This window comes from Condylostylus longicornis, unplaced genomic scaffold (genome assembly GCF_029603195.1).
Source record: "Condylostylus longicornis isolate FDR11 unplaced genomic scaffold, ASM2960319v2 ptg000163l, whole genome shotgun sequence".
NCBI classification, from domain to species: domain Eukaryota; kingdom Metazoa; phylum Arthropoda; class Insecta; order Diptera; family Dolichopodidae; genus Condylostylus; species Condylostylus longicornis.
Window position 1 is genome coordinate 2,453,290 of NW_026578131.1, and position 15,720 is coordinate 2,469,009.

General features: G+C 24.2%; 3 protein-coding genes across 6 annotated transcripts; 2 read left to right on the top strand and 1 right to left on the bottom strand.

Moving 5' to 3' along the window:
- Nucleotides 1-114: 114 nt before the first annotated feature.
- LOC129616150 (mediator of RNA polymerase II transcription subunit 7) lies at nucleotides 115-1,141 on the bottom strand. The gene is made up of 3 exons (XM_055531633.1): nucleotides 735-1,141; nucleotides 541-671; nucleotides 115-465 (listed from the first exon to the last, which is right to left on the bottom strand). The coding sequence occupies exons 1-3, from the start codon at nucleotides 1,059-1,061 to the stop codon at nucleotides 258-260; spliced, it is 666 nt and encodes a 221-aa protein (XP_055387608.1). The 5' UTR covers nucleotides 1,062-1,141; the 3' UTR covers nucleotides 115-257.
- A 3,114-nt stretch (nucleotides 1,142-4,255) lies between these two features.
- On the top strand, nucleotides 4,256-8,976 carry LOC129616190 (CD81 antigen). Of its 2 annotated transcripts, none has more exons than XM_055531684.1 (6): nucleotides 4,256-4,477; nucleotides 5,563-5,680; nucleotides 5,746-5,822; nucleotides 5,878-6,051; nucleotides 6,123-6,338; nucleotides 6,392-8,976. In XM_055531684.1, the coding sequence occupies exons 1-6, from the start codon at nucleotides 4,412-4,414 to the stop codon at nucleotides 6,539-6,541; spliced, it is 801 nt and encodes a 266-aa protein (XP_055387659.1). In that variant the 5' UTR covers nucleotides 4,256-4,411; the 3' UTR covers nucleotides 6,542-8,976. The 2 variants fall into 2 exon arrangements, with proteins under 2 accessions (XP_055387659.1, XP_055387660.1); XM_055531685.1 differs by lacking the exon at nucleotides 4,256-4,477 and adding an exon at nucleotides 4,916-5,021.
- A 1,610-nt stretch (nucleotides 8,977-10,586) lies between these two features.
- LOC129616191 (transmembrane protein 47) lies at nucleotides 10,587-13,601 on the top strand. 3 transcript variants are annotated; one of them, XM_055531687.1, is made up of 7 exons: nucleotides 10,587-10,733; nucleotides 10,789-10,970; nucleotides 11,960-12,035; nucleotides 12,102-12,288; nucleotides 12,346-12,495; nucleotides 12,555-12,617; nucleotides 12,700-13,601. In XM_055531687.1, exons 2-7 carry the CDS (start codon nucleotides 10,840-10,842, stop codon nucleotides 12,858-12,860), a joined length of 768 nt encoding a protein of 255 aa, XP_055387662.1. In that variant the 5' UTR covers nucleotides 10,587-10,733; nucleotides 10,789-10,839; the 3' UTR covers nucleotides 12,861-13,601. The 3 variants fall into 3 exon arrangements, with proteins under 3 accessions (XP_055387662.1, XP_055387661.1, XP_055387663.1); XM_055531686.1 differs by having other exon boundaries at nucleotides 10,603-10,738; XM_055531688.1 differs by lacking the exons at nucleotides 10,587-10,733; nucleotides 10,789-10,970 and adding an exon at nucleotides 11,416-11,527.
- The last annotated feature ends 2,119 nt before the right edge of the window (nucleotides 13,602-15,720 follow it).

Genomic DNA, 15,720 nt, shown 5'->3' on the forward strand with positions numbered 1-15,720 from the left:
ATTCAAAATACATTACATATGTATATATTTTAATTTCTAAAATAAAAAATTTGCATGTGTAATAGATAATTTATATATTGTACATAACCACATAAAGTAAATTGTATATATGCAACTATGTATAAAATTTTAAATTTATATATGTATATGGTAAGAATAAATAAGTTGAAATGTTAACAGCTACCTCTTTTATTTTAGTTTGTATTTTTTATTGATAAATAAATTTTGAAGTTTATAATTAATTTATAATTAATTTTTCACTTAAAGCCAAACTCTCGATCAATTACTTTGCACATAATTCTATCTGTCACATCGCAATTATCGTTTAAATTATCCGTTCTAGATTTATTATTTTCATCATCTACATCCATCTCATTCATAAAATCTTCATTCTCAAAAGAAACGGGTAAAGTTGCAAATGCGTGTTTTACGATTTCTCTAACTTTGTCCAAGTGCTTTTGGAATCTTTAAATAAATTTGTTAAAGAGAAGCATAGAGTTAAACTATTAAATTTTTTAAATATTGAAAACATTATTTTACCGAATGGATGTTTCAATACGTTGCCTCTTTTGTAATTCCATCATAACTCGAAGCGTTTCCCTTGCTTGATGAGGTCTAAATTCGTTTAATAAATGATGCATATGCACAAAAAGCAAACTTAAATCATCAATCTTGTAATAAAAATTGAAAATTTTACAAAAATTTCTTTGAGTATAATAAAATAGATTTAACACCTTTTCTGCCCTTCTTGGACTATCGGGAAAATTTACAAGCAAATCAATCAAATCAAGAAAATTTACAAATAAAGAGTGATTCAGTTTTTTCAACTCTTTCCTTCTATCAAAATGTATAGGAATCAATCTTTTTATGCCTTGGCTTTCCAATGATCTTATCATTTCTTCATTATTATAAGTGGTGCCAAACATTGAATAAGTATCATATATTGGCGGTGGTGGCCTAGGAGTTCTCTTCTGTCTAATATTTTCATCTGTGTATAAGCTTATGTATTGAGTTGGCGGAAGTGGAAGAGAACAAACTTGAGTAGTTTCAGTGTTGGCCATTTTATATAAAAAAAATGTTTTAAAATCTTAACTTTTGTATTTAAGACAAGGTAATAAACAATGATGTACCTAAGTATTTATGTCAAATTTACCCATGTAATATATGTATGTATGTATGTATGACATTTCTTGATTGATTGACGTCATTTGAAAACCATTCCAATACAATCCATGACGCTAATAATACCAAGGTCTACAAATAGTTTTGACTTTTGAAAATGTGACTTCATCATGAAGAATTTTACAAAAAATTATAACACATTTTGCATAAAAGTGTAAAAGCTGGTAAAAATAATAATAAAAAGAGTATTAAAATAAAAACTATTGAAGTTTGTGTTTTACCCCTGACATTACAAAAAATCAAAGTTAGCCGTTGTTTTGCCTCATTTTCATTACGTGTTTTTTTCTTTAAAGGTACATTCATATAAATTTAAAACAAAGCCTACATTTGAAAAATGAAAATTTGGTCTACGATATTCTATTCGTAGTTTTTTTTAAATAATTGGTTTTTTATGTTTATTAAGGCATAGAAGAAAAAATGCATAATATTCCTTCATGGATCTATTCATGGCATGTTATGTTATGAGCAGTTAGACATTTAATAAGTGCGTTAAATCGATTAATATAGAATTAATTGCTGTGTAAGAATTTTATTAGCAAGAAATATATATGTATATAATATAATATATTTTTGGAATTGTGAAAAAATAATAAAACATTTTTTAAAATACTGTTACTATTTTAAAAAATATTTTTTTTTGTATGAAAATAATTCACTGAAATAGCAATCAAAAAATATAAATAAACATTTAAGAGTTGAAATAAAATGATCATTTTGACACTCCGAAAAATGATACTGACACAGGTGATTCATAATCTCTACGAAAGGAATTTGTGATCATTCAATAGTGTACGTAGTTATGCTCATAATTCGTGCGATTCTGCGAGTTGAATGCATGATAGAGCTGCATATTTTCAAACGTTTCCAAGGACAAAACTTTGGCAAAAAGGAATTTGAAGTAAACCTTGAATCCTCATTAAGAGCAGCTAAATTTAAAATCAGCAAGAGTAACTGGCTTCTATCGAAGAAACATAATTCGTAAATAGATAAAAATTCTTAGAAAATAGAATTTCAATAAACGTACAAATTAACGAGCTTTTGAAACAAAAAAATTTATTGCACATTCTGTTCTAAAATGGCATCGATTTATGGTTAATTTTGAATTTAGATCTTATTGAAATCTCCATCGACATGACGTAGTGAAAAAGTTTTATTTAACCTAAAATAAAATCAACAGGTTTTTATTTGACAATCGACGAACTATTTTTATAAATAGTACTTGTAAAAATGAAAAAAAAAACGTTATTTTATTTCACAATATTTTTGTTGTTCAATTTAAATCATTTTTATTTTTCTTTTTCTTAACTAATTACTCACATTTAAGACGTCTGATCTTCTGATCTTTAAATTTGCGAAACTAGTCAAGAAAAAGGAAAAACTTAGCCCAAGAAAAAGAAAAAGAAAGTATATCGTTTTTACCTTTTACTAAAGTTTACGAAGCGTTTTTCACGAAAATCAAAAATCGATCACAGCACAACATAACGTATACACATGTGAATATCCAAGTATCCATACAGTTGTGGAAGATATGACACACATAATAATTGGAAAACTTATTCTAATTTTACATTTTCTCAAATTTAAAAAAAAATTTCAATAAAACAACTTCAATGCCTCAAAAAAAAAAATAATAAAAAAAATTTAGTGATTTTTTTTGTTAATAGAGCATTTATTAAAATCTAAAAAAGAACGGATCAACGGAATTTGGAAGGTTTTTTTGAAACTAATTTTTAAAAGTTGCTATAACAGAAAACTAGTAGAAACGCAGCTTGCGTTTCGAGATAATTTCAAGTTATGTACTCAAGCTGCCACATAAACGAGGTACACATATATATAATTCATAGATGAAAATTTATTTATATATCGATAAAAATCTCAACAACTTAACTTTTTTTATAACACAATGAACAAAATAAAAATGATTCTTCACGATGATGTAACATTCATTTAAAAAGAGGTTGTCGATAATCCAGCACACTTATGTTTTATAAGTAACATTTTCGAACAAAAATCAAACAAAATTGACAATTTACAACACAAGCGAACACTGCATTGCCAAGCACATCAAAATAAAATAAAGAAAAGCAATATAATTTATAAGTTGGATACAAGCAATATAATTTATAAGTTGGCTTAAATTTACGATTCCGCTGGTTTACTAAATTCTATGAATTACTTATTTAATTCAATTTTTTATATTGAATAATATTCTGGAAAAAATGTGAGGAGTTTAATTTCTATACATTTTTTGTTTTTAACATAGTACCGGTGTGTTTACAATGCGATAATTCTGATGTAACGCATTTAAAATAAAGTAAAACGCATTTAAATTTTTTTATAATCACAAACATAATTTTTTTATCATTTTTTTATAATCGCCACATCCTAAAAAAGAACATTATAGACTAAATTTAATTCTTTATTTTTACTTTTACTTTATGGCTTATGCCATAGTACTAATTGCTTAATAATAACCTATAACTCAGTAACAAAATTATAATAAAATTAAGTATTTGTAGTAAGTATCTTTTATTTAGTATATATGTAATTGATGAAAAGTACTTAAATTGATGAAATCAAAAATTGATTTTTAGACATTTAACTATGAAATAATTTCTTGAAATTTTTCATAACCATATTTCGCAGAATTTTTATCTTATACATTTCCTAAAGAAATTTTTACCAAACATAATTTTAGTTAGAATGTTAATACTTTTATAATATAATACACACTTTTTTAATGTTTTAAATGCATAAAAATTTAATTTATGAACATTTGTGAATTTCTAGCTGAAGAAAAAAATTGCAGCACATATTTGAGCTGTTAGCTGTTGAAATTTTACAATGTTATTGTTAGAGCTAAATGTACAATTGTTTATGGTAAATATTTGCAATAGCGTAATATAATGTGTAACATATGGAAGTAAAGTGTGTTTAATGCAATCACGTAGTGCAATTTTTATTGGAGAAAAATAAAATTCACATTTGTATAAAATATGTTTGGACCTTATTTTTGACAATTGAGCTAAAAAAATATTATTTGGAGCTCAATTTTGGATATTACTTATATGTTTTTATATGGCAATGCTAGGAAGGCGTTAGCATAGTGTGGTTGAGTTGGATTTGGAAGAGTAAACTTAATTTGGAAATAAATTATTTTGTGGAGAAATAATAAAAAGTACCTTTTTCAATAAAATCAAGTGATTTTGATAAAGATATATTAACCAAAATGGGATTGAACGGATGTTGTACTTGTGTAAAATACCTTATGGTAGTTTTAAATTTTCTATTTTGGGTAAGCAATCATTTTTCTTTAAGTTATGAGTACCATAATTTACATATATACCTACATGTTTGATTTTTTCCCTATTACGCACAAATATTAGAGAATTAATATAAATATGTATAAATTTCTCTAATTATAGTGCTATTTGACTAAAACAGAAAAAATTAAGTTGAAATAACGTTACGTCATTTGTGTAGGCTGAAAATGTATAATTATCAATAAAAAATAGCAAAAAATAATTTTTTAATTTTATTTGATAGTAAAAAAGTAATCCAATGATTTTGTGTATACCCAAACTCAGGTCGAAATTTATATGCACATTAAACGCATGCGTTATATCCTGATTTTAAATAATAAAAATAAAAAGTCCCTGAACTAAATATTAAGATAATTTGTTTACACAAAATATCCTAGATATGTATTCTGAGATCGATCCTATAGTTTCTTAATTTCAGCCATGTATCAAACAATTTCATTATTTTGGTTAATTGAGATTTAGTTTTATTAAAAAATCGCAAAACAGTCCAAATTTTCTTTTAAATTATTGCCTCAAGTAAGTTAAACTGCCTACATAAAAATTATTCATGACATAATGTAATTATTTATTTGAAAATTTAAGCAGATTTATATCATTCAAATATTTTTAGAAATGCATTTCTCATTATGTAACAAAATAAGTATGTACCTACCTAAACAAAAATAATATAGCCTGGGATTTTATAAAATACGTGCCCTCGTTCATATTCATGTATTAAATTATAATAAAATATTGTATTATATGTATGTTTGAATGCGTAAATAACCATGAATAAACATACACAGTATTTTTCACTGAATAAAAAATGTAAATTGAATCTAGCAAAAAACCTGTATTTAATTTTAACATAGCGTTTGCAAAGGAGTATAAGTTTTAATCACGTACCTACATATATAAAAATTTTTGTTAATTAGATTACCTGACAAATTTAAATGAAAATAAGTTAATAAGTTATTTAAATCGATTTTTCATTTAAATGAAATTGAAAATGTGAAGTCTATTTAACTTTTATTTTATTATTAATCCTTTTAAATCCTTTCATTAAATTTTATTTCAGATAATTGGATTATCTTTTATAGTTTGCTCAGTATGGATGTTAACTGATCCAACATTTTTGCTATCGATGACACAGCCAACTAATGATTATTATATTGCGCTTTATATATTTTTAGCGGGTAAAACTTTTTAAAATTTATGCAAGTAGGTAGAAGATAGAAAAATTATCTTTAAATTTTTTCAGTGGGATGTTTCATTCTTATTGGAGCTTTTCTGGGTTGCTGCGGTGCTTTCAAAGAATCACAATGTCTATTAGTTTCGGTAAAATAGTTATCAGGTTCTTTTGTATCTTTTGTAAAATTTTTCACCGTTTCAGTTTTTCTGTGTATTACTTGTTGTTTTAGTAGCACAGCTAGCGGCTGGAGCTTGGGCTTTTCACAATAAAGAAAAACTTGAAGAAACGGTTCGGAACTCTGTAAAATATTCGGTCCAAGAAGAATACGGGATTATACACACTCGTACTGTGACTTTTGACAGTTTTCAAAGAAATGTAAGTCTTTTTATAATTATCTCCCAAAATTTTTTTATAATTATCTGACGCATAATTTTTTTTTTTAAAAGTTACAATGCTGTGGAGCTAACGGTCCCAATGATTGGGCTGCAAGTAAATATAATAATGTTGATCGAAGCAGTATTTTGAATATTGCTTTGTCAAATGCGAACCCGTTCTTCAGTATTCCCGAATCTTGTTGTAATGAAAAATTTACTCAAAATGAATGTGATTTAGCAAGATCAGTTAAAGCAGGGAATCTCATAAATCCCACAATTTATCAAACGGTTTGCAAAAATATTTCAAAAATTATATAATTATTATAATTTATCTTTTGTAGGGATGCATTGATAAAGTTGTTGAATTATTAGAAATTCATTGGACAATTATACTATCGGTTACAATATTCATTGTATTTTTGGAAATCTTAGCGCTGGTCTTATCGCTTTCATTATGTTGCGCAATAAAAAACGATCATTATAAAGGTTAAAAAACAAGGTATATGGTTAGTGAAAAGAAATTTGAAAGTAACACAAATATAACAAATATTTAAAAAACAAGTTTAAAAGCATAAAAATTCTATATTATATAATATTTATTTATACATACGAATCAAACTTAAGATATTAAAAAGTATCAATGTGTTAAAATTTTTGCAAAGAATGCACAGTGTAACCTTTTTTCTTATAGAATATTATCATATTATTTTAATACTAGCTACCAGTTCAAATATAAATGAATCAAAGCAAATTTAATCACAGAAGTATTTTTTAATATTTTTAATGTTTTGATTTACACTAGAAAATTAACATATAAAAAAAGTTGAAAAATCAAGTTCGCATTTTTTAATTTTGCAGGAAATAATGAAATACATTTTACGTATCCAAATTCCAAAATACAAAATAGCTAAATATAATAGATACGAATATATTACATACACATTTAGAAAGAATTGTTTTAAAAAAAATTCAGAAAAATAATCATGCAAATTTAGAAAAATAGGTATAACTATTGAAAAATAAAATTATGTAGGGATTTTTTTTAATTCTATGTGATTTTTAGATATTAATTGATTTACTACAGATAATTTAAGAATTGACAATTTTCTTGGAAAAATATAATTCCGTCAATAAAATATTGTCAATGTTGAAATAAAATGATAAATTTTGCTCGAATATTTATAAAAAAAATTTACAAATAAAATATATTTAAGATTTTTGAATACTCAAATTTAATTATAAGTACGAAAATACAAGAAAAGAAAAAGAAAATTACTAAAAATTTAATGTCCAATTGGCAGCATTTTCTAAAAAACCAAAACAACCTTTTTTTAATATTTTTGAATGTGAAAATAGTAAAATTAAGCAGCAATATTTTTTTGTACTCACAAAACCTTCAAAAACAGCACAAAAAGTATAATGAAAAACTAAAAAACGGCGCTAATTGGACTATTTTGAATCATATTTAAAATTTTTAAAAATCTCCCAATTGATCATTTCGTCTTTTTTGAAATTAGACAAGCGTTTGTGCCAAAGTTTGGAAAATATAAAAGAAAACTGCCAAAAAAGAAATTCATATCGACTGAAAATCGAAATTGGAAACAACATGAATTTTTTAGTTGATTAAAGTTTATTACGATTTAAATTAATGTGCTTATTTAAAAATTAAGATATTAAAAAATAAAAACATAAATATGTACATATGTATGCACATACATACATATTTACATATATGATTTGAATTTTTGAAGACGAAATAATATGGTAATATATGTATATAATATATGTATATAATAATACATATACATATAATATGTATAAATTACGAATTATTAATAATAAATATTATTAATAATATACATATATATATATATATTTATTTATATGTACGTATATATATATATAATATATAAAGATTCACCAAAAATAAGATAAAACACAAATTTATATATTATACTAATCACTTGATTTTAAAATTTATATTTAATAATTAAAGAAAAATATTTAAATGGAAAATGTTTATATATTTATGCGTCTTTGCAAATATTTTAAAAATCAAAATATAGTAGAAAGAGTATATAATTAAGAAAAATCTCATTTTCTTTAACTAGTTATTGTGCTATAGGGAAATAAAGTTGTTATAAGTTTCAATTTAAAAAAAAGTGTAGATGTTTATTGATATAAAAATTTATGAAAAAAAAAATAAAATGTATAGTATACATATATAAATATATATAATTATGCAGAAGAACATTAAATTTAATGAAGAGCAAAATTATATGTACTAACTAGTAGAAAATTCAAGTTCTACAACCTCCAAAAAACACTTATATTATTAAAAAATAATTTAGTAACTGAATTTAAACAGTTTCTGATTTATGTTTATGTATGTACTTACATATATTGTATAAAATTATACACATGCATATATATATGCATGTGTATAATATATATATATGGATATATATATATATATATATATATATATATAAATTCAATTTAGTGCTAAGCTTCCTGAAAAAACTTTTTCAATGTCCAGAATTTAAATTGAAAACTAAAAATAAAAAAAAAATGAAATTAAACTACATTAATACCTAAAAAAAAGAAAGCATACAAAGCTGTACCAAAAATTTTAGTACTTAAATTTTGGACAAAATTGCCATTTTTATTATAAATTTTGTTTGTTGTGTTCTTGTTATATATATATTTTTTTTAATAATTTAAATAACAAATCTAATATGTATTAACATGTATTTATTTTTTCAAATTGCACAAATTTATTTTAAAATGTTTAAACATTTTTATATATTTGAAAGCAACAGTGTATATTTTTTTAAATAGTTCTTTTCTTACTTTTTTTAGGTTTAAATAGTCATGTATTAACTTTAAATTTATTTTTTATAATAAATAATTGATCAACTGATAACATTGCTTTTTAATTATTCTCCAATTGTTAATTTTTTGTCAGGGCTTCGCTAATAATTTCAATACATATACCTACATCAATAATTTTATTAAAATATTATTAAAAAAATAAACAATATTGCAAAAAATTTTTTGCACGGAACTGCCCTGAAATATTAAAGATACTTTCCAGTTCTAAATCAAAGCCTTTTTAAGTTTTTTACAAATTTATTTATTAATACAAAATGTATGTCTAAATTTTATTCTTCGGTACCTACAAAAAACTTTAAAAAACACTTTATTTCAACTTTCAAGAACTTTTATCAAATTGACAACAAAATGTAAATTTCTTACGTATATTTTAACGAAAGTCAAAATATACGTAAGTAAGTAACGGATTTCTCTTTTTAACTTTTTTCCAAAAAATTTTTAAAAAAAGTCCTTATTAGTTTCACTCTGTCCGTCCATTCGTCCGTCTGTCCGTGTGTCTGTTTACAAAACTTCTACACCCTTGAAAATAGAAAGCTGAAATTTAACACGTACCCCTAGAAGTTATACCCCCCCAAAACCCTAAAAATGGCCTTTTTTAATTATTTGTTGCAATGAAACCATAAGCATTTTTGAAATTTTGCAAACGCAGAAAGGCAGCGACTTGCTTCCCCTAGCGCGGTATACTATAGTTAAATTTTAGAAAAATAAAATGGCCGTTAAAATTTACCGTTATCTATAGTTTTTTTTTTTTAAATTTTTGATTTCGTTTTTCTTCTAGACCCCAGCCTGTAGAAGCTTGAAATTTCAGGGTCTTTTAAACATTAACAAATAGTTCATTTCGCTAGAAGAAAATTTTTTTCCATTTTTACCCCCTCTCAAATTATCGCCTCGTGAAATTTTTAAAAATCGCAAATTTTTTTTTATCGCAATATCAATTTCGTCCAAATTTTTTACGTAACAAAGTAAAACTACGCAAAATTTTCATAAATTTTCATTTTGTGGGAAATAGTGATCACTTTCCACAAAACTATTATTAAGTTCTTTTGGTTTTGATAGAATCAATAACAATTTTATGGGAAATGGCCAATAATCTTTCATAGATTTTAATGTTTACACTTCAATAAGGAATTGAAGAAATTTGGAAAAAGAATTCTTTCCATTATTGTGGTTGATGATTGCTTTCTACAAAATCATCATCAAGGGCATTTTATTTTAATAGAGTGAATAATAATTTTATGGTAAGTGACCGTCAACCGTGTAAATTAGTTGATGAAAAATAATTTCATGGGAGGTGACTGCCAACCAATTTAAGGGATGTGAAGTTACAGGCGATTTAATAATAAGACTTTCATTGTATCACTTTTGAACGAAGAATGAAGTAAGAAGAAGGTTGGACGGTCACTTTCCATAAAATTAATATTAATTCCATTAAAATTTAATGGATGAAGGATAGTTTTGTGGCAAGTTATGTTTATTTGATTTTAATGAAATTAACAATTATCTTATGTGAAGGGGATGTCAACTAGTTGCACTGCAATTATAACAACTCGGCAATACTGAATTATATATTCAGTATTTTATTTTATGTATGATTTATTTGAAATGTGGTGAATTTCATCAATGTTTTCTGGGTATTATCAGAAGATTTTCAGGCTTTCATTTTCTGTTTAGGAAATAGAAAGTATCTGGGAAATGTTAAATAATAATAATTAATAATGTATTGAAAATATATATGACCGAAAATTTTTTTTAAAATTTAAAAATAATAAATAATATTAGTTTGAGAGTGTAAGGTAGATATTAAAAATTGAATCGAAAATATTGAAAGAAGTCGCCATTTTAGAGGAAATATTTGTGTAAAGCTTCAGAAGGAAATTAATGAAATCAATGTATAATGTCGAAATCTGTTAAAAACGAAAAGAGTCAACAATTATTTGGAGGTTTCAGCGATTTTGATGGAGATTCTTTACCAGATTTTGATGAATTTGATTCGGAATCAGTAACATTAGACTATTTTAGAGAAAGGTATGAATTGTTATATTTATAGACTAATAAAGTGGTGCGAGTTGAAATTCCTACATACCCTTGGCCTACAAAATTTTTGTCTAGCCTATATTTTTAAAATTTTAAACATTTAACAAAGTCTTAGCTGTTTTCATTTCGTATGTATGTACATATATATTTATAGACTTTTATAGACCTACATACATATATATTAATTAAAAGGTTAAATAAAATGCAAAATTAAAAATTTAATTTCATGCATTTTAAGAAAAAAAATTAAAATGCTCAATTAATCCTTTTTCAAATTGAAGTCCCGTCTTAGCTGACAATTTGAAATTAAAAATACAAAACTTATCTATCCTAAAAAAATTAACTTTACGCAGTGCAAAATATACCCATTAATTATATGTATGTGCATGCTTTTTGTTTTGTTTGGAGCTTGAATTAACCATGAAACATATTTTTCAGCAATTTTGTTTGAATGTAAATCAAAAGCAACTAACACGCTCGACAAAAAAAGAAGTTTACTTAAATATATTCCGTATATAGACTATTAGGAAATTGATCAGAATTTTAAGGTAAGTGCCGACATAATTATGTTGAAATTTGTACTTTGTGCTTTTAACTTAGTTACTTTATGTAAGAAATTATAAGAACTTTCTATTTAGAGTAATTTCTTGCACTTAAGTAGACTACACTACATAACTGCATTATATTAAATCTAATAACTAGCATTAAAATATAGGTAGGTACCTGCTAAAGTTATTAAATTATTTATTGTTTAGTGGGTATCTAGCAAGTTTACTTATTAAATATTTTTTCTTGTATAACTGAAATAGTTATACTCAATTTTATGATAAAAAATTAAGATAAATGCAGTTAACATATTATTTGAAAATTATAAATTGGTTTAAAATTGCATGGTAATTAATATTTTTTTCAAACTATTCAAACATAATTGACAACAAGTTTTCTGTTATAGTTGCTAAGTTAAAAATTTTATTTTTCAGTTCTCGAAGACCATCATCATCGAAAATGGCCCCAACAACCACAATTGAAACTATTACTATAACTAGGCCATTGAAAGTAAGTGTTTTGAGATAGTTAGGTGAATTATTACTAGAAATGTGTTAATTTGCAAATTGTTCTTAGGTTATTGCTTTCATTTGTGGAATAATTGTTATTGTATTAATGATAATGGCTTTAGCATCCACAGACTGGCTAATGGCAGCAGGTTGGAGACAAGGTCTTTTTGTTCATTGTATAGAAGAGGATATTGTTCCACCATTACCATTTAATTTGCATGATCCTCCAGGATGTTATCCTAGTAGGGATGTGGGTAAGTTATATGAAAAAACGTTTTGTTAGCAGGAGTTTTATGGTGATAACTTTTCAGCATACATAAAAGCAACGGCCGCATTATGCATAATTACTTTATTTACTGATGTAATTGCTACAGTGTTGACTGGGTTAGGACTTAAAACTCAAAACCATAACTTAAAGTACACATTTTACAGAGTTGCGGTACTTGTAATGTTATTATCATGTAAGCGTTTGATTTTGCCAATTCGAAAATTATGCGCTAATATATTAATTTTTTCTCAGTACTATCAGTTTTAATTGCACTTATATTATATCCAGTTTGCTTTGCCGCAGAACTTAATTTAGGTAAATACAGTATTTTTAACTTAGTATGTATTATATTGAAAATTGAAAAAAAAAATATTTTGTTCGAAAAATGGTACTTTAGGAAATCGTCCTATTTGGGAATTTGGATGGGCTTATGGTGTTGGGTGGGGCGCAGCCATCTTTCTATTTGGTGGAGTAGTACTGCTATTATGTGACAAAGAATCTGAAGAAATTTATTACAAGGAAAGAAAAATTGTACATGAAAATCAAATGCGCGCCTAGGCCAGGCCGCACGACCTGCCTGACGTCGTTTTATAGATATAAATACAAATATAAGCTAAAATATTACATTAATCTATAAGATATTTTTTTTATAACCCGAAAAAAAAGAAGTATATTGTATACATATAAACTCAAAGATAATATCGCAATTAAAATTTTTCGACAAAAAAAAATTACAAAAAAAGTGAAAAAATAACTTTGAAATTAATTTTTACTAAATATTTATTAAAAGTATATGATGAAATATATACCAAAAAGATATATACATTTATATAAATTTCAAATTTTTTTATTCAAATATACAAATAAAAAAAAAATAAAAAAAAACTCAGCTCTATAAACTTATAAAATTTAAATCCCTTTATTTATTCTATTTATAATATTTTCAAGATATTTTTTTATAGGTATATATTATTTTGATATTATTTTGCTTATTGTTTTTTAAAATTTGCGTAATTTTAATAGTTTTATTGATATTATTTAGAAACTTTTGTCCTGTTATTTTTTTTATTAATGTGAACTTAAATATGAAAGTTTGTTTTTTTTTTTTTATTTAATTAAGGGAGTAAAACCTCAATAAAATGTAATAGTCATACGTACTTTATAAAAAAAAATAAATTAAGAGCAAAGAGAAAACCAATAATTCGTTCGACATTTAAAATTCTTACAATATATGTACATATAACAATGTTTTTTTTCTACAAATAAATTTGTATTTTAATTATTGCAATTTAGTTATAATTTTGTCTTTATTATAAACGTAGAATTTGAAAATTGCTGGAATTATTTTTGACACATATCAGTAATTAAAAATAAAAAAATTTGAACTTCCAATGCTCAAAAAAAAGCTATTTAAAAAAAAAAAAGAAAAAAAAATGTTGAGATAAAAATAAACAAATTTTAGAAAAACAAAAAAAAAGAATTTTTGAACTGCCACGTTATTTTGTTTGTAGAAGGATTGTTTATAATTTTTTTTACATTTATTTACTTGCCACGTTTTTTTCATATCAATTTTTTTATTTCATTTAATACAAGCATGTTTTTTTAAAAATCTACAATTTCATTTTACAAACCATTAAAGTTTAAAAAGAAAAATAATAAATTTAATAAAAAATTAATTTTTAGAGATCAAAATTTTGTAGTGACCAATGAGTACATTTAAATTATTGATATTATAAGAAAACTTACATTTTGAATTAATTAATATTAAAAATAAAATAATTAAAATTAATCGAAATATCTACCTAAGAAAATATAAACAGATAAACCGTAGGCAGGAACGTGCGAAGATATTTTAGCAAGCAAAAAATACATTAAAAAAAACAATTATTTAAAAATTAAACATGAAACCAAATATGGAGTATAATTAATATTATGTTGCATAAAAATTTGTATATATTATAATTAACAAAAAAAATTTATAGAAAAAAATATTTAAAAGATGAGGAAAACAAATAAATGTATGTGCATTGTCCCAATTAAAATGCATAAAGTTCACATAAAATTATTTGATTTTTGTTTGCTTTTTTTCAAGAAAAAATTTTCCGCATTTTTGGACATTTATTACAAACATTTCGTAAAAAAACTTAGTTTAAACTTATTTGAAATTGTACTTTCTGAAAAATCTAGCCTTCATTAATTTTTTCAGTAACTGTTGCTTGTATTTAATTGAGCTATAAACTCATTTCTGTTAAGATTCGGTCAAGTAACGTACCCAATACCCAAAATAACCTTAGATAAACAAATTTGGTTTTTTGTAAGGAGGATATTGCTAATATGACTTGTGTTAGTTGATGGAGTCGATTGGCTGTCAAAAATCGCAAGTTTGGAATGTTGAGTTAGGTAAATGTAAATCAATGTTTTAAATAATTTCACGATTAAATTTCTAATTAGAAAAAAATTTCAATTTTTATATTATACGTTGTGATATGTGTCAGTATACAAAGCTAAAATTATTTTCCAAAGTATCACAATTTTCAAAAACAATGCTTAATGTTTTACATTCCGATGTATTCCAATTATCACTTATACTAACTTTATTTAGTATGTTTTCAAATCAATTTAGAAATACATAAATTGTATAGTAATCATTCTTTTTTAAATTTATTCCCAAAAAACAAAAATTCTCTAAGCACTTTGACTTTTTTTTGTAAATTTTTAAATCGAAAATTATTCTCTGTTTGCAATTTGTAATTTAGTATCCTTCCATTTGGAAAGTAGAAAAGTTCAAATGCGTTCAAATTAGCTATTTAATTTTTGAAAATGGATATTTGCCTAGGAATTTGCAAAACAAAAGTTTTGAATTTTAATTAAAAATATACAATGTTTTTTATACAAATATTCCAACAAGTAAATAAAATATGCAATGTAATGAGAAATTTGAGAATTAGAAATACATATGTATGCATATACATATGTATGCAATATTAATGTCTTATGTATGTAATATGAAATTTATTTTTTAGATTACAATTTATTTTTTATGTAATATATATTATGTACATAAATATACATAAATAATCCATGCTTATTTTATGTAAAGTTTTGTCGTCATCCAAAATGCAGTAATACTACATTGTACATTGCCTAGCAATTTTATTGTTCCATTCAAAGAATCCCAATTATATTTCCATTCAAAGAATCACAAACACATTGTACCCGAATATTGGAATATCGAAGTGCGATAATACTGTTTGTGTTAGCATGTTAGAGGTAGCTGATTCATTTTTAAATCGAATTAGTTGCTTTAATTTAATTTATCAACTACAATAAAGTATCTAATAATCTTAAAACAATAACTTCATGTGGTTACTTGGTACGTAATTATATTATAATGTATTACATTTTATTCATGTAAAAT